Below are 19,147 nucleotides of genomic sequence, written 5' to 3' on the forward strand. Positions count from 1 at the left end.
AAACCTGATTACATGGAACTGCTCCAAAATTGTAAATGAAATGTTTACAACCACAGGCAAAAATAACTTGATCAAATTTATTTTTTATCCAGCAGAATGTGAATTTTTATTTTTAAATATTATTTATTTATTTTTGGCTGCGGCATGTGGACTTAGTTGTGGCATGCATGTGGGATCTAGTTCCCTGACCAGGGACTGAACCCGTGCCGCCTGCATTGGGAACACAGAGTCTTACCCACTGGACCACCAGGGAAGTCCCTGAATTTTATTAATGCATCCTACTTATATTAGATATGGATAACATCTTAAACCCATCCAATACTAACAACCCCAATCAAGTTTTAAGCTGATTTTTAAAAAAATTAACTTCAGTTTTTAATAACTGTTTCAGCAGCAAAACTGGCTGACAATTTTTCCTAACACACAGATGAGGTACTTGGTGATAACTAGGTAAGGACTGGCTGATAAATGCAATATATAAGAATCGCTCTGGCTTAATGGCAAGTGCCACTGGGAAAACCATTTTTTTTTTCTAAAATGTGAACTGTACTGTTTGGCCTGGGTTCTAGTCTTGGTTGTGGGAAGCTGAGTACATCTGTACATCTTCTTGGGCTCCACATACATCAGTTGATCTCTAAGAGACTAGCGAATACAAGTTCCAGTATTTGGTCCTAAATGTGGACTCTACTAACAGCCCAACAGTTAAGTGGATGACTTGTTTATGAAACCCTTCCTATCATATAATTTTGGATTTTAACTCTGCTGCTACCATCCTGTTTGGTACTCGTTTAAGACACACAGGCAATATAAATTATGTTAAAAGGGGTATAGTTAGTTTTCATTTATGAAATCAAGAGTAACAGAAGTACCTCCTCCGACCCTCTGCTTTGGTATCTTCAAAAGTAATATGGAGACAGGACTTACCTTAGGGGAAGCTGTGACAATTAGGCATATCCAGGTAAAGCGTTTAGAAAAGTGCTTAGCATATAGCACTATATAAATAACATTACCAATCTCTAGGTTTAAAATGGTGAAAAATGGGAAGGGACACCACTGCTTAACAGTATGAAAAACTAAATAAAATCAGCTTTAGGTTCTGGCTCTGCAAAACTTACTGTCTTGCCTAAGGTAGTCCTACTGTCCTCAGTTATCCAATGGGAATAACAGTAACTGTTTCATACGATTGTTAAAAGAGAACTGAGATGATGTACATAATTTTGAAATCATAAAGTTCTAAATAAATTCAAATTCTGCAGGACTTTTATGAAAGCTTAGTACGCCAATCTTTAAAATGGGGACAATCATTCTGCTTTCAAACTGAGAATGAGGTTCAAAAAAGGCTAAGAATATTTTCTAAGTGTTCAAGCACTCAGTAGGTAGGGAGACATTTAAGACAATGTGAACGTTCTACTCGTCAAACCTGTGCTTGCCACTTTTCGCTAAATGACTTTTCTAATGCATCGTTACTTTCACCTTTATTAGCTTTCTACTTCCCCTTTTCATTTTTTATATCAATATGTAAATCATGTGTTATTATTCGGTAAGTTGCTATCATTATTTTGCTAATGTAATTGATAGATTTGGCCAGTAAGAACCCTTCAAGTGACTCCTGTGTCCTTGCAACATGTACCCATCACTTTTGAGATTTCCTTTCTGGCACAAAAGAATGTTTCAGATTCATCTTGTACTTTCTCTGCTCCAGCCCTGAAGTCAAACAGCTCTCCAAGGAGCCATGATTTCTTTTAGTATTTAGGAATCAAGATCTAGGTGTTAGGTGTGCTCACTGCTACTGTAATATCATGGATTCTAGGCCCTCAGTGAACACAGCTGGGAAGTAAATGAAACATTACTACATAGACACACACAAATACTAAACTCATTGAAGACAAAGGGTGAGGAACTGTCCCCAATTAAAAGACGCTACACAAACAAGCAAAGCACAAGAAATGATCCTTTTGTTGGATCTGTGACAGAACTCGAAAAAAAAAGTTATGAAAGACACTGGGGTAATTGATGAAATGGAACAGACTGTACTAGAAAGTTGGGTCAATATTAAAAATTTCTGATTTTGATAATCGCACCATGGTTAATGTAATAACGTCTTAGTTCTTAGGAAATTACACTTAGGTGTACAGGGTCATGATTCTGCAACCCACTCTCAAATGGCTAAGTTTAAGAGCAAATGTACAAACAGTAGAGTAAATGGTGCAAAATGTTAACAACTGTTGAATCTGTGTCATGAGCATAAGGGGATCACTGTACTTTTCTTGTAATTTTGTTTTAAATAATATCAAGATAAATTACAAAATGAAAAAGCTTAAAAAGCACCTTGTCAACTAAAGGACTATATAAAACACAGGGTCTTGACGTGGTTCACTAAGATGACCTAGTATTAAGCTCTTGCTTGTCTTGCTGGTTTGAACAATGACTATATTATTTATTTAGTAGATAAACGGGCAATTTATTTCATCAATGAAAAGAAAAAGTTTTTATCTTAACTCCAGAGTATAAAGCAATCTGTGTTAACATTTTTAATGGCATCAAAGAAATGTAGATATGAAACACCTGAATTTTGCTAAAGGCAAATAGAGTGGTTTTTGAAGGTTAGCAACTCATAGAACTGCTAAATTTCATCTTAAAATGGAATAACCTCTTTCCACTTCCTCCCAATGAAATACAGTCACCATGTTGGAGAACTGAACCATACAAATTCCTCTAAAATACAACCACGATTCTTACTACTTTCAGCAAGTAAGGTGCTTCAGCATTTCTCATTTTACAGCATTTCTCATGATTTTCTCAGAACAATGGGAGTTCAATCTCTGTCCTCTTTTCAGTCCCAATGAATGATCTAATCCTCCCTTGCTATATTCTCTTTGCTTGGACTCTCTGGATAGGTTAGTTTCCTATTCAGTCACAGGTATTCCACAATGCTTTTCCTTTTGTGGAATGATCCTGGTCTCTTACAACAACTTAAATGGGTTCCCAACCTCCAATTTATCCCTCAACCAATACTTTGTGGTCCTTCCAAAGGGCGCTTTCAATATTGTCCATTCTTTAAATGGCTCTTTATTTTATTCTTCACCTGCCACACTTACCTGTCTGTAGTTCATATCTTTCATTTGCTGCTCCCCATCTAACGAATCTGCTCCCACACTTGCTTCGACTTCTAGCCTACTCTTCCAAAAGGCTTAAACAACGCCAAGAGTTAGATGTCCCTGCTAAGTGCTCCCACAGCATCCAAATGCTCACTCTTTAGTAATGGTAACTTAGGGGCACAAAATTGCTATCTCCTCTACTACACCGTGAGTTGTTAAAATGGAATTATCTTGGTCACCTTTGAATTCTGCAGCTGGTGCAGTTTCTGACATCCTAAAGTCAAACTGGAAGGTACACTGTGATGGAAAACAGCTAAAATCATTTCTTCAAACTCTTCTTACAAATATTTACCTATGAAAAATGTACAACTGGAATGATACATGGCCAGATAAAAATCCTTAATTTAACTATCAGATGAATAACTATGATTTATATTGCTCTGGCTAGCCTCTGCACGATGAAGGACATGGATCTATTGGTCTCTTTAAGACTTTCTCCACCTCCATTTTACTCTTCTACTCATGTAGGAGTCATCTAATGAGTTAGGTGCTTTGACTCTCAGGTCCTGGGTGGTACTGACACCAAACATCTCAACATTGCTCCCAATACTAAAAACAATCATTAATATTACAAACATTTCTTCAAAATTTCAATCCAGACAGAGGTACATGAAAGGCAACAACATAGTAGGAGCTTCTTGAAAAACCTCTTTAAGTGATCTCGTTTGGTAAAAGTAAAAGGTATAATGAACCAATTTGCCCCACCTGGCTGAAAAGGAGCAGAGACCAAACAACAGAATTAAGTGTGAATTCCCAGGTCTCAAACTTGCTGCACCTTTGTTCTCATCATAGAACTCCAGCCACCGTGGGTCCACAGCCCCAAGCAACAGACACAGTGAATTTGACCAACTTAAAATGTGTCTTGGGACAGCTAGCTTCTCTAACAGCTCTGATATTGCTCAACATTTCCACTATACCATTTGCATATGTCCTCAAAACTGGCCTAACATGTCATTTCAGAATATAAATCATTTTACTTCAACAATATACTATTTGATGATTAAATGCATAGCCTGATTAGATCAAGTTACACTCATTTATTTCATCGCCATCTTAGGCTGTTTGAAAGATGAGAAGTGCACTAGAAGTTTGTCAACAAATATATTCCAGAGAAGAGTGGAAGTTTTTTTGGGGGGATCCCCCAAATGTTGTGAGCAACCGTCACGTGATTATAGTATAGTCTCACTTCAAAAGGAACAGCACATCTGAGATACCTAAAATTTTTATGTTTGTAACATTTTACTATACCTCACAGACCTACTTACATGTTGGTCACACGGTTATCACTGTCTAAAAGCTGACGAAGAGAAAACCTAAAATACTGCTCTGCTATCAGTCTGGCTCAGAAAGAGTCAACTATCTCACAAACTACTGGCAAATTTTTAGAAGCTAGGCTGAAAACATCTAGGCCACCCCCTCCCATGGTTCACTCTAGTCAAGTTACAAGAACGTAATCTCAGTATTTCAGCAAATGTTAAGAGAAAACTAGCTCAGTGGCTTGGATTCTAAAATCCTTTTGTTTGGTATTTTTATTATAATGGAATTAAATTTATAATTATTAAAGTATAATCTGCTCAAAACATTGCAAGGACTAGTAGAAATAGGAAAAATCTCTTAATATTTGTTGATAGAAAATAATAGTAAAAGCAACCCTCCATAATTCCACTTGCAGGCCATAGGAGCATGAGCACAACCATATGGGAGGAGATAACCAGTCTCTCCCTTCATATATATTTTTTTATTTTCTTGTTATACCTTCCCAAAACAGAGACATTCAACAGTAGTTAGAATGGCCATCTCCCAACATTTAAAAAACTGCACCCCCCAATGGGTGAACAAAATAAAGAGCAGTAACCTAGAGTTCAGCTGAGTAAGCCACTGCGGAGCCTTAAGTGGTGGTCTTCCAATTTCAGAGTGATGTGTCTTCAACTTGTATCATCATTTTAGTGGAAAAACATAATTTAATTTTGGTGAAATGAGATTCATCTCCCGACAGGATTAGTAACAGCATTCACTGAATTTCACATTCTTCTTTTGTGAACTGTGAAGAAAATGAATGGTAGCTAGAAGATCAATGGTATTCCAGCTCCAGCTGCAGATGGAATGACAATATACCAGGACAAAAACACCTATATTTTGATTTACAAAGCTAACAGCAGTTTTAAATCTGCAACTTAATTACAGACCAACTACACCACAACCTTTTCAAATGGCAAAAATACAAAAAAGTGTTACAAAAATATTTCAGAAAAAGTGCATAGTCTAAGTGCATAGTAAATAAAAGCACTGAAAAATATCTTGCTAGAGGGAGTTCAGCTTGGAAAAGTTATTACCAAAGCTAAACATTTTTATTTTACACAAACTATACTCAAAAATAGCTTTATGAGACTGATTTCTGGCTAAAAGTATCAAAGGGTTTATAGTCAAGAAACAAATACCTTAACCAACACGGGTGGATAGAAAGCAAACAAAGAAGCTGCCTACCCCAAAGTTCATACTCATTAAGATTTCTGCAGTATGATGGTGCTAATATATCTTTTAATGGCAGAATGTGGTCGTCATTGAATTAATTATTGCTAACGTAGTTTTCAAATGAAAAGAAAAAAAAAAACAAACCTGACACAATCTGACCAAACACATGTCAATTTACAATTTCAAGGTTATTTTACAAAATACCTACATTTACACAAATAGGCGCCTGGCAGCATTTTTAGACAAAAGTTCTTTTAACTTATCCTGATGTGCTATAAATGAACAAATTACACTAATGAATTAGTTATTAAGCTTTTCTTTCTCTTGGGTCAGAAAAAGAAAAGAGCCACACATAAGACTGAGAGATGAACTGCAGATAATTTATAGAAATGGGTGGGGGATAGGGAGGGTCAGCAATCACAAGAACCTAACAGGGTATGATGCTCTCCAAGGTTAGGAGTCAATCTGCTTAGAGCCAATCAACAAGGAATTTAAACAATAGTTTCATTTTGTAGTTAAACCCTTTAACGCTTTCATTCTTATTCAAAATCAGTCCAGCTGTTAGTCTGAGGCTGCAAAAGTTACAATACCAAGTCCTGGCAGTTGCAGCTGCAGCACTAGGTATTGTGCCTACAAGTCATAAAAAAAAAAAAAAAAAAGAAAAAGAAAAGAAAGATGAAAGAATGCCTTTCCGCTTCAGGGGAAAAAATATTTTTAAATAAAAAATCTGAGAAAAAGTCATGACACTAAATCTAAAATGATTCGCAAAGGAATATTACATAACAAATGGCTTGAAGTAGTCTATTAAAAAATTGGGGAGATTTTGATTTCGTAGTGAGTCAGCAAGGCATTTTTTTGTTTTAAAAAAATCTCATTTCCTTACAGAAACAGTTTATAGTTTTTAATGAACTTGTAAACAAAAAAGCTCCCGTTTCAAAATAAAACAAAATCCCAGATCATAGATGTTTACAGTGATTACATTTATCTAAGCAACATACATACATGTTCAGTTTAAGATGTTAACTAAATTTGTGACAAATATGTTTTCTTTCTTTTTTTAATACCAAGAACATTATAGAGTTAATGCAGAGTCCTATGGATAATCTAGTAGTCACTAAGTTTTTCTTAAGTCTTCACTTTAGATGCTGTTATTTCTAGCACAGGTAAGCAGGCAGAGTCTTTCATATGCTCAAACACTGGAATCTTTGGTTGCTACCGTATCAGCTGGCTTGCAAACAAGAAGCCAACCATTTTAAGAATGTTTTAAGTGAACAACTTGCAAACCCCAGGGATGGATAAACCCTAAGAATGCACAATTGTGAGCATTTACAACCATCACAACTGTGGCTGAAGACTGTTCATGCCGTTCTTCTGAAATGAGATCTCAAAGCAGTATAGTTCAAAATAAAAGATCTTAACAAAAAATTGGCATATGCACAATTTCTCCACCAATTTGTGTGTCAACCATTTAGTTAACTTTTCCACTTGAAAAAATGCAATAGAAAACTGGACACCATGTTTCACTATCTCAGTTAATATTCACAATTACAGCGGCTACAACTCAGGACACAGCATCGCCAGTGCTGCCCAGAGCCAGTTTATTATACTGAAATTAAGTTCTTTACACCAAGTAAATGGTTGTCCACAACCACTGGCTAGTGTACATAATGAACTAAAATTTCTAGATTTGGGGAGAAACAAATGCTGCTCCAATCATCTGCTCTGCTTCTTCTGTTCCTTGATTCATGCTTAGAAACCTATTAAAAAAAAATCAAAACAGAAAAAAAGAATGTTAAACTCCAAGTTAAAAATTTTCTTAACCACACCCAAAGTAGGGAAATAATTACTTTAGAATGGTAACTCATATGTTATTTTCATCTATTTGAAAATCACTACGTCAGGTTAGCGTTTAAAATTTAAAAAACCGGAAACTTCTGTACTGGATGCCTCTAGGCAGGAGTGGTATACAGTGAATTAATGCCTTCCCGTCCAGCATACAGTTCTCAAGAGAATTAGTGGTAATTCCAATAAGCCTGTTTTTGTTTACTTCTGTATTTCTAGTACCTACAATACATTGTTTATTAGTCAAATAAATAAAAAATAAGATTGCTTTATCAACTAGAAAGTAGTTTTAATCATACTGTGAGCAGGAACTTTTCTGTACATTATTTCTGATACAAACGAGGAACAAAAGGCTTTAATAATAAATGTATTCAAGGCATAATTATCTGAGTTATTCCACTGAACACAAACCTGGTTTAAGTATATGATTTTTATACAGAAACCTTAGACCTTTAAAATTTCTTTACGTCTATCAGTTACACTAAAAAGATTAGTTTTTTTTTACCACTGATTTGAAAATGTAGATGAGTGAGGCTTTCTGGCTTTACTTTCAAGCCTCCCCGCCCTGTAAATACACTTCTCCTCCTCCACAAATGAGACCTCAGGGCTTCCACATAAAGGCAGGTTTGAATAGGAGGCTCAGGCAATAACAGCTGCATGTTCTATCTACAGCTGAAGGCAATCAGAGGAAATACACCCATTTTTAATAGCTACAAGCTTTATCTATAGCTAAAGGGAATATGCTGTCTCTACATCATGAAAATCTCATCAGCACCTTCTCTCACCTACAGGCCTCCTTTAAGTCATCAATGACCCTTGGTCCAACCCCTCCTCTTTATAGCCAACCTATATAACTCATTCTAGCTCACTCTAATCACTCACTTCCTCAGAACAAACCATGTTTTTGTCAATCATAAGCTGCTCCTTTTTTGATACTTCAACATTTGCAGGATCATCTCCAGCAGGCTTTGTGGGATAAATGAAATAGTTCTGTAATTAACTTTTCATGCATGTATGCCTTTGTTTTTTCATTTGAGGGCAGAAAGTCATCTTCATTCATTTGAAAACTATATTGTGACAAGCTCCGAAGACAAAGATGTGAGTGTTGTACTTCTGTTTCTCCACAGTGCCGTAATAACAGAGTAGGTGCAAAACAGGCTTTTGCTGCCTGTTCTAGCACTAAGTTCATAAAGCAAATGCCGAAAGTGAAAGATAATGAAATTTTCTGCAAATGTACTTTGCCACAGGAATACTACGTTTCTGATGCATGTTATTAAATAGGATTAGCAGTGTAAAACCACAAAAAGAAAAGGCTGTCAAATCAAACCTGAATTAAATTTTTTAAAATCTGACCATATACTGTAACTTAGTTCCAATATTAAAATACAGAATATTTTAAAGCAAATTAAAACTATGGATTAGCTAAATAACAATGACCCTTATCCTGAGAAGCATTTGGTTTCAAGTCCTGCAATTATCATTAAATACAATAAAAATGTTCTCACAACCATTAAAATTGTTGGGTTTTCTTTTACTGTAGCTTTTTTACACAATTACACGATACTGAATAATTACTGGTATCCCCCTACTTTTCGAAAAGTTCGCTTTATGCCACTTCATGCACCGAGTATTGATAATGGCACCGCCAAGTTCTTTCCCTGGGAACTACCATCAGCCTCAAGCAGCCACAGCTTTGAACTGCAGTCTGCTAGCATCCATGCATTATCTCAGTTTATCAGCAACATGTATCCTAAGGTAACTGCTTCTTTGCTTTATGCCATTTTAGCTTAGGAAAGGTTTCGAATGCCCTACTTTCAGACAGGGGAAACCTGTACTATGTTGAATATCCAAACAGCATTAAAATGAAAACCACTGTCACTAACAAACTAAAAAGAAAACGTAAGTTACATTGTCAGTCAAAATATTAGAAAACTCTTTTGTCTTTAATAGGGATAAGAATTGTATCTGTTCATCTTTTAATCTGATATTTGAAGAACTGCTGGGTTATTTAATGATTACAATTGTTTAGGGGCTGGTTAAAGGCTAGCCTAACAATATTCCTGGTAGAATAGAGCAGTCAAATCCAGATTTAACTCTTCAGACTGGCCAATGGTAGGATATTCCACCCAGGGATCAATGTTTCTCCGGTGAATTGTCCTAAAATGTTACAGATGCTTGTTTAGGAAAAATCTCAATAGGAGCATTCAGCAGGTATTCAAGATTCAATCTTCAAGTACTAAGTATTCTTTTCCTCAGTGTGCAATTAGTCCTTGGTTTGTCTTGTAGTTTAGGTGGTGTCTCCTGGTTTCTAAAGTCCAAAACCCCATCTTCACTGCAACAGTTAAAATAAGGAATGAAGGAGTGAATCCCTTTGTTCCTAAAAAAGAGCGGGGGGGGGGGGGGGGAGGAGTAGTTAAAACAGGGTTGGAGAATTAATGTGACAAATTCAGGACTTAATAGATACATTTAAGTTTTCTTTACAAATCTGCAAAAGGAGAAAGAATGTTTATTTTTCTACAACTAACCAGGAGATTCTATCCCTCAGTCTGAAATCTGGAAAGTATGTATCCGCTCCTATCTGTAAATTAACTTCAGATTAACTTGATTTTGTTTTTCAACAGAACCACAAACTAGTTCAAAGATATATTTACGTAATAGTAAGGCTAGGAAGTTTGCGATGAGCTTTTAAAATTTAGAATCCTTTCACAGTATAAGACATAACTTTTAAAAATTAATTTTGACTATAATATTTACATTCACTATGCAAAGCCATTTATATTAACTAACTTTTCCTATAATATGCTTGTGTGGTTTTTCTGGTTGTATAGAATCAGAATCAAGCTTGGAGAATTCTGAATCAGACTGACAGTATAAAAGTTGAAGGAAAAAACAAAAACTAAAATAACTCTTCCTTTTCCACAGAAACTAAAAAAGTATTTAGTTGGGAAAGATAGATTTTATTTTTATCACTACAAATAAGACAAATGACAACTTAAGTATAGCAGGTACACATCACCCCTAAGCTGCATTAAAAAAAAGACTGATGACCTGATTTATTTTGTCTCCTCTTTTACAGAATTAATTCTGCTACAGATTTCTACGGATGATGAATTTTAAAATACCTGTTACAACTGATTCCTTCCCCAACTGGTAGATGATCTGCATTATACACCACTGAGTCACAGCAACACTGTACTCTTCTAGGTCTTCTGACAGTTGTTTGCAATCTGACAAGTTGAAAAGTTTGATAGGTCCAACAAGCCTTCGAGAGGTGGGCTTCAGATCACTTCAGATCAACTCTTAAGCACTCATCTTTATTTCCTGTTGGGTTATTTGGTTCTTTTCTCTCCAGCTTTTTTGTCCACAGTGAAAAAAAGCTGACAAAAATTTCAGCAAACAGATGCAGCTCCCCGGCACCTCTGTGGATTGAGAGTATTCGGAGCAGAGCAGTCTCTCCAGATACTTCAAGGTCTTCCCCTGTGATATGGTTTACGTTGCTGAATGACCAGCCACGTTCCTAGCAGCAATTGGTGAAGTCAGAAAAAGTTAAGCTAGACATAAATGGTAAGTGAAGCCCAGTAAATACTGGAAGGTAAATCAAGGAAGACCATGAACATGTAGGATAATGTGACGGAAAAAATATTTCCAATCTATTAAATGCCAACAATTTGACATCCATGTATATTATGATAAAACTATGCTTAGTAGCAATGACTGGAATAGTGAACAGATGGGTTAAGATGAAGAGAATAGTAGAATTAGGAGAGGATCCACCTTTGGCTTCACTACCTTCTGCAATTCTCCCCATCTCTGCCCTCAACTAAAGAAATGGTAAACTTAATTGAATTCTGAATGTCCTAAAAATATTTTTTCCTTTACTTCTTAAATGTCTTGAAAAGTACTTTCCTTAAAATCAAATATAGTTGAAGAAAAGGGAGTGAAAATGAATTTGGAAGTGTATCCTCTTTGTTTTCCTCTTTAATGTGTATAAAAACAATAACTGTAGCCTTGTGGCACCTGAGCACTTAAAAACAGTACAGATCATAGTGAGCATTAGGGGAGACGCCTTGTAGTCTTTTGATGGCCTTCAAAATGGAATATTTCAAAAGATCTTTTCTTTAGAAAAGTAAACAGAAGTCTATTACATATAAGTCCATCTTAGCTGAATAAGTCAGACTTTAAAGTCTTTGCACATTCTTATTAGTAAACCGCTAAAACAACTTATAGCTTTCAATGGAAGAAACATCAGATAAAGATTTTTCCAAAATTATCATAGAAAACATATTAGTAAAAGCTACCATTTGGGGTTTTTTTCCCCCAGGAATGTATGTGTCTGCAATATAGAGATTTACTTGCTGAAGATCCATTTAAGATACTGAATCCTCTGATGTGGAAACCCCTGAAAGGGTAACTCGTGAAAAACAAATGATATATTTAAAAAGCACATCTAAAATTTTAACTAGAAAAATGTAATACAATTTTTTTTCATCACCACGGAAAAGATTTCTTGAAATCAATGAATCATTGAGCTCTTCCTTGAATAAAAGCTTACTGTAGGGAATCCTAAGAGAATATGTTTTCAAACACCCTTATTATTTAGAGATTGGAATCAGGAGTAAGTAAAGCTAGAGCAGTTATTTTCAAACTCCAGGCTTCACAGAAGATTTCTTACTGGATGACCCAGATAATGGGGTTGGGGTAGAGGTTAGTTAGGGGAAATAGACTCCCCATACTTATTTCATACCACCCTCAACTGTGCTATGCTTTCATGGCTTTATATATGGGGGGGTTTTGTGTAAGATTTGTTTAGGGCACTAAGTTTTATATCCAAAATAAAACGAGTCGAAGATTAAAAAGAATTTTGTTCTTTGTATTCTGTGGAGTGCCATGTTTTAATTGCAAGCAGTATTTTGCTTAAGAGTCAAAACATACTGCCTGGAAATGCATTTCTGAAAGCAGTCAGTGATATGTGGTGGGTTTTATGAAAAGTCCAAATTTTCAAGATTTTACAAGTTCATGTCTGTGTGATATCTGTATAACCTCAGTGTCTAATAATGCTATGAAATTTTTATAAGATTTTAAGTTGCTTTTATGAAAAATACAATACAAAGTAAGGATTAAACTTAAGTTTAATTACAGTTTTTTCCAATGAAACATACTAACTCAGTGGATCCAAATTCTCATCTTTAAGACCTAGATAAGGCAGGACAAAAATTTTGCTTGTTTATTGAGTAAGAGACACACAGTAAACTAACAAGGGAACTAGCTCAAAATAAGGTAATTCTTTCTGAAGGCTGCTGAATGCCTGAAGTGCAATGTTCTAGGTCAGATGAGATTTCAACCTAATTTTCGTTCTAGAAACTGCAACTTGTGATGATCCTATTATCCCAGCTAGCTTTAGTTAAAAACTGGTTTCATTTTGTGAGAAAAAGCAAATACACTGTAGGTGTCAGGTCCTCAGTTTAGAGAGTCTATGTGGTCTTACCTAAATGGCAGGACCACTTCTCAGCAATATTAGCCACCTACCTCATTAAGAACCTGTTGACAATATGATTAGTTATATAATGATTAAAACATTCAAAAAGGACAATTAAATTCCAACTATGATGCACAGGTAGAGCACTGGGCAAGCATTAGTGTTTGTTATCTTGAGTTCAAACTTCCTCCTCTAAGAACTTCCACTACATTAACCTCCAACCATGGATCCTTCCCAGAAACGTGGAAACAAAGTACCTCAACTTCATTCCTAATAGATGAGCTGCTGGGAAGAGGATGACATCAGTTAACTATACTACTTGAAAAGTATCCTCAGATTAGAGCCTATTTTTAAATTATAAAATTTTTTAATTGCAACAGTAAAATATGGACCAAAAAAGACCAAGTTCAGATTAGAGCAGTGATTCAGAAATTACATAATTAGAAACCAAAAAACAAACCTTACCTGCCCAGCACTTCCAGGAAGTAGGCAGGTATTAGGAGGTAAGCCCCAGAAAGGGGAAAAGAAAAACAGACAAAAAACATAAAACACAGGAGTTGAACTGTATGGCAACAGTGATAAGAAATGGCACTGTGCCCTAACAGTTCTACTCCTTAGTAGCACTAAGAGTGCCAGAGAGATATAGAAAGGAAATAGACTAGCAGCTCAGTGGCATTTGCCCCAGTTTGTTTGTTTTTTTTTTCACTTTGTGAGGAATAACTGCAGAATTTAATTCTACAGTAGACCCCTAGACCCCTAATATTTGTACAATTAAAAAAAAGTAAAAAGAAGAAAAAAAAAGTAAAGCCCTAAGAAAAAAATCATTTTGAAATTAAGAACATATGTAGCTAAGCAGCAACTAAAAGAGAGATTTATTTTTGTGATAAGGAAGGATGTGTTGAGCTTTTCAGTTATTTGAGCATTTAAGAGAGTAAATGAGGGCTTCCCTGGTGGCACAGTGCTTGGGAGTCTGCCTGCTAATGCAGGGGACACGGGTTTGAGCCCTGGTCTGGGAGGATCCCACATGCCGCGGAGCGACTAGGCCCGTGAACCACAACTACTGAGCCTGCGCCTCTGGAGCCTGTGCTCCGCAACAAGAGAGGCCGTGACAGTGAGAGGCCCGCGCACCACGATGAAGAGTGGCCCCCGTTTGCCACAACTAGAGAAAGCCCTCGTACAGAAACGAAGACCCAACACAGCAAAAATTTAAAAAAAAATTTTAAAAAAAGAGAGTAGGGCTTCCCTGGTGGCACAGTGGTTGAGAGTCTGCCTGCCAATGCGGGGGACACGGGTTCGAGCCTGGTCTGGGGGGATCCCACATGCCGCGGAGCAGCTGGCCCCGTGAGCCACAAATACTGAGCCTGCGCGTCTGGAGCCTGTGCTCCGCAATGAGGGGCAGCGATAGTGAGGGGCCCGCGCACCGCGATGCGGAGTGGCCCCCACTTGCCGCAACTAGAGAAAGCCCTCACACAGAAACAAAGAGCCAACACAGCCATAAATAAATGAATAAATAAATAAATAAATAAATAAAATTTAAGAAGCTAGAGGTCTATGAAAAGTGGCGAACTAGGTTCTCTTTTAAAAAAAAAAAAAAAAGGAGAGTAAATGAGGTGCTCTGCAACTGAGAAGATAGACACTTCGGGGGCAATGCCAGACTCACCTCTTGAACTTAGATCATGTTCACAATTTTCCATTTTTAATTCTAAAGCATTAACATGCAGAAAAATTCTTAACACTGTTAGTTGGAAAGAAAGTCAAAATACCATGGCTAACCAGATTCATTATTAAAAATCAACAAGTGTTAGGTCTAGGATTTTGGATTGATTGATTATACCATATTCCCAACACCGAATGTTTATTTTGGAAAGGGTTAATGAATGAGTAAAAAAGATGCAGTTGTTAAAAATGACCCAAAATCCCAAGAGAAATGATAATAATATACACACATATATGTATATACAAATACATATACATATATATGAATAAGGACATTTGGGTTTAAAGTTAGTAGTCAAATTTTCCAAGGACGTCTTTTTTTTAAAACAGAGAGCCAGATTTTTATGTATTTTAAAACCACCTCCTCGATCTAACACTGTTAGAAATGGATGACCCAATTTTGTGTTCAATTTTTTTTCCCTGTAACGTCACTTGGTTCTTGGCTACTAACCTTTCATGTTACTCTTGGTTTTGTCAGTTTGCTTGCCTGTGGGGGTTTGGGCCTGCTGACCCTGCCCACTTGAAGAGGCTGCCTGCTGTGCTGCTTTCTGCTTTAACATTGTCCAATCAAATGTGTAGTCATATTGGTGATTCAGGGTCCTGGAAAATATAAAATTATATGTTAACCCATTATTAATAGGGTCCAATTAAATACTCCACAGAACTTTCAAGACAGTGAGAGCATTTTTTTAAGGAAATGAATATCTTCTCTTAAGTGTGGCAGCTTCTACAAGATTTCTTTCCCTATAGATGACTTACTGTTCAGTTAATTCCACTTTTTACATGCCTCAATTGGGGGGAAATGATGTCATCGCTTTGGTCTGCTGTATTCAAGAATAAATCCTCTCCCTTTTCAAAAAGAAGCTGCCTTTAAACTTTCTTGAAATGAGCAGGGGAGTGGGAATGAAAGGCAGCCATGAGGGAATTCTCTGGCAGTCCGGTGGTTAGGACTCCGCCCTTTCACAGCCGAGGGCGTGGGTTCAACCCCTGGTGGGGGAACTAAGATCCCACAAGCGGCACCGTGCAGCCAAAGAAAAGGCAGCATGAACAACAAAAACACTGAGTCAAGCTGTCAGTTATGGGGGAATATTCTTTTTTTTTTTTTTGCGGTACGTGGGCCTCTCACGCTGCGGAGCACAGGCTCCGGACGCGCAGGCTCAGCGGCCATGGCTCACAGGCCCAGCTGCTCCGCGGCATGTGGGATCCTCCCGGACCAGGGCACGAACCCGCATCCCCTGCATCAGCAGGCGGACTCCCAACCACTGCGCCACCAGGGAAGCCCTGGGGGAATATTCTTAACAGAAGGTATCCCCTAAAGACAAATCAGAGTAGACGTGAGACTGTAACTTTGAGAGGGCAATGTCTATGCTGGTGACTTGGGAAGACTTTTCTAGGATTAGAGGATTGTCCCTAATTCTTCTCTCCCAACTAAGATTTTAAGCCACATGTACTTTATTTTTCCCTTTTGTTCAAGACCAATTATGGGTTATATACCTAGGAATCCTAGAATTTGGGCCTACTTCCACTAAACTCCAATTATTGCCTGATATTTTAATTGCTATTCATTTTGGTATTGAGCAGGGTTCTCTACCAAGTTGGAGAGTTCCAACTGCCACCAACAGTCACTTGTATCTAATGTGAATTGTGTAACTATTGTGGAAAATTTATATTCTACTTTGAGTTTGATTTAAGTTTCTCCATCCCAAACTAAAATATTTCAAGGATATTTGGAAATGGAAAAATGTCAAACTCACAGTTTCTTAACATTTCATTCACACTGGTTAGACCCACTTTTACTTGCTACTTGTCAGAGTAGATATGTTGGGCAGACTGAACTAATTTCCCTCACTGGAGTTTATAGTCTTAAAATCTGACCTGAAAAGAATGCGGAATAGCTGCCTCAGGTACATGTAATCCGGGGCTTCCTCAAAGCGCAGCCCACGGCAATAGTTTAAGTACATGGCAAATTCTGCAGGAAATCCCTACGAGTTCAAGAGTTAAAACACAAAGTTAAGACAACAACAACAAAAAACTTATTTAAGACAGAAAAATCAATGTATTTAAAAACAAGCAAGAAATGTATTTGAGGATATTTTACTACTTTGCTAGAAGATCTGAGAACTAAAACAACAATAATATGGTGTGGTATCCTCATAAATTTGACAAAATTTCATTGTCCCAACCACCTTATTATGTACTATATCTTTTAATATTGGTAGAGGAAATATATATCCTTTCCTTACAGTATCGGGTTCTTAAATAATTTAGATATCCCACTTGTTAACCTATTATTTTATCAATGTACAATAACTGGATGGCAATAAAGAATAAACAACAAAAACAAGGCCAGTAATGTTCTTTGCCAGAACAGGACAGTGAATGGGTATTCTCTCTCCATTCTGAAATTACTTTCTTTTTAAGCAGCAGTATAAACCTATATAAAGAGAAGTAAAATCAAGAGTGCAATTATACAAAGCAACCATTGTTATGATATAGATCAATCCAATACCACACCCTATGAATATATTGGGTTTGTCTTTTTTTCCCATAACTGTTATCGTACTGCATACATAATATATTCCGTTTTCCATTAAAAGATTGCAAGCATCCTTCTATGTCATTTCTAACCTCCGCATCAACTTTTTAGAAGTTCATGGCTGGATATTATTTGACCTAATGAATACATCATAATTAACTTGTTCCCTATAATTGGACATTTAGAGGATTCCATTTTTCCCTATTATAGACAATACTAATAAGTACATCTGTGGCATAAACTGTTTCCACGTTTGGTTTCTTAGCAAAGATTCTCAAAGATGTATACAGACATTTTTTAAGGCTGTAGATATTAGTCACCAAAAGGATTTTGCCATTAGGAACCTAGAAATGCAAAGTATTTAAACAACAAAAATCCCCACATCTCCTCCCTTTGCGTAAATGTGAATGTGAAGGGAGATGAGTTAAAAGAGGCAGTCTCTTCCCAAAATCTTATGATTTTGATAAATTTCTCACATCCACAACGTAGGACAGAATGTATATATCCACAACATTTATTTTTTATTGATTACAGTGATGGAAACAAATTTAATTTTTACAAAGTACTTTTAAAAAAATTTATTTTATCTATTTTATTTTTGGCTGCGTTGGGTCTTTGTTGCTGTGCGCAGGCTTTTCTCTGGTTCCGGTGAGTGGGGGCTACTTTTTGTTGTGATGCGCAGGCTTCTCATTGCAGTGGCTTCTCGTTGAAGAGCACGGGCTCTAGGTGCGTGGGCTTCAGTAGTTGTGGCACGGGGGCTCAGTAGTTGTGGCTTGCGGGCTCTAGAGCGCAGGCTCAGTAGCTCGGTAGTTGTGGCGCATGGGCTTAGTTACTCCACGGCATGTGGGACCTTCCTGGACCAGGGCTCAAACCCATGTCCCCTGCATTGGCAGGCAGATTCTTAACCACTGCGCCACTAGGGAAGCCCTTATAAAGTACTTTTATGCTATTTTCTTTTCTGGTGGACAGTTAGAAATACATAATAAACATATTGTACATTTTAATTTTTAAAAAACTCTCAAGAGGACTTTTCAACTTTTAATATATATTCACAGTCTGTATTAATAGTATTCTGCATTTATCAAATGAACTTACTTCTACTTTATAGTAATACCTAATACTTCGGTGTTTACTGCACCCTGAATCAATTATATGTGTCTAATCCAAAAAGAGAAATGTAGTTCACAATTTCCAGATCAAAATTAAGATGCAGCACACAAGCAGAGAATGTACTAAATCCTCCCGTTCTCTCCCTGAATATTTTATTCATTAACCTAATATGTATTTCATAGTTTAAAACAAATCCCCAAAGAGTCTCAGAAAAGATCATAATTTCCCAACCCTCTGTTTCTGTAGATATGCAGAAAAAGAGAAAGCAAATTTGTGGATGGGGAGACTCATAAAGACATCATCATTTTTACTCCCTTCAAAAGTACTATTTCAACTCACGCTGATTTCTCCCTTCTACCACCCAAATATGTAATTATATATTGTTTTCTAATTATTTCAGGTATGCAATCGTCACAAAGATGACCATGTGGTCTTCTTTCTATGGAAGAGACATCATGACACAAGTATCTTTCCACTCTCAACTCACGTGCCTCTCTTCAAAGTTTGAGATTTCAGAGAAATAAGCCAGATTCAAACTGCCATCTATACTGTTGGACACTTCTTATTTCTGGATTGTTCTAATCTGCTTGCCTTTGTTTCCCTAATTCCTTGATATGCCAATTGTGGATATCCTTTCTTCTCTGGCACCAGTTTAAGAATAAGGGGAATATTTCTTAATTTTCTCATAAATTGGTTTTGAGGTTTGGAATTGAGGTTCTATTAGAAAAGTTTACCTCCTTCTTATTTTTCCTCCAATTTTTTTTTTTTTTTTTTGCTGTACGCGGGCCTCTCACTGCCGTGGCCTCTCCCGTTGCGGAGCACAGGCTCCGGACGCGC

The 19,147-nt window shown here is 36.8% G+C and overlaps 1 protein-coding gene across 7 annotated transcripts in view; it reads right to left on the reverse strand.

Moving 5' to 3' along the window:
• Positions 1-5,989: 5,989 nt before the first annotated feature.
• The window catches only part of CSNK1A1 (casein kinase 1 alpha 1), a 49,477-nt gene continuing 36,319 nt past the window's right edge, over positions 5,990-19,147 (reverse strand). For 2 of the 7 annotated variants that reach the window (XM_060093613.1, XM_060093616.1), the window contains 3 exons: positions 16,540-16,646; positions 15,116-15,264; positions 5,990-7,387 (listed from right to left, as the gene is read on the reverse strand). In XM_060093613.1, the coding sequence (XP_059949596.1) occupies positions 7,380-7,387; positions 15,116-15,264; positions 16,540-16,646 (264 nt within the window). In that variant the 3' untranslated portion in view covers positions 5,990-7,379. Of the gene's footprint in view, positions 7,388-8,887; positions 9,850-10,593; positions 10,990-15,110; positions 15,265-16,539; positions 16,647-19,147 lie in introns of those variants that run through there. The other 5 variants (XR_009531485.1, XR_009531486.1, XM_060093615.1 and 2 more) reach the window with 5 other exon arrangements.

Source organism: Mesoplodon densirostris, chromosome 3, assembly GCF_025265405.1.
Source record: "Mesoplodon densirostris isolate mMesDen1 chromosome 3, mMesDen1 primary haplotype, whole genome shotgun sequence".
NCBI classification, from domain to species: Eukaryota; Metazoa; Chordata; class Mammalia; order Artiodactyla; family Ziphiidae; genus Mesoplodon; species Mesoplodon densirostris.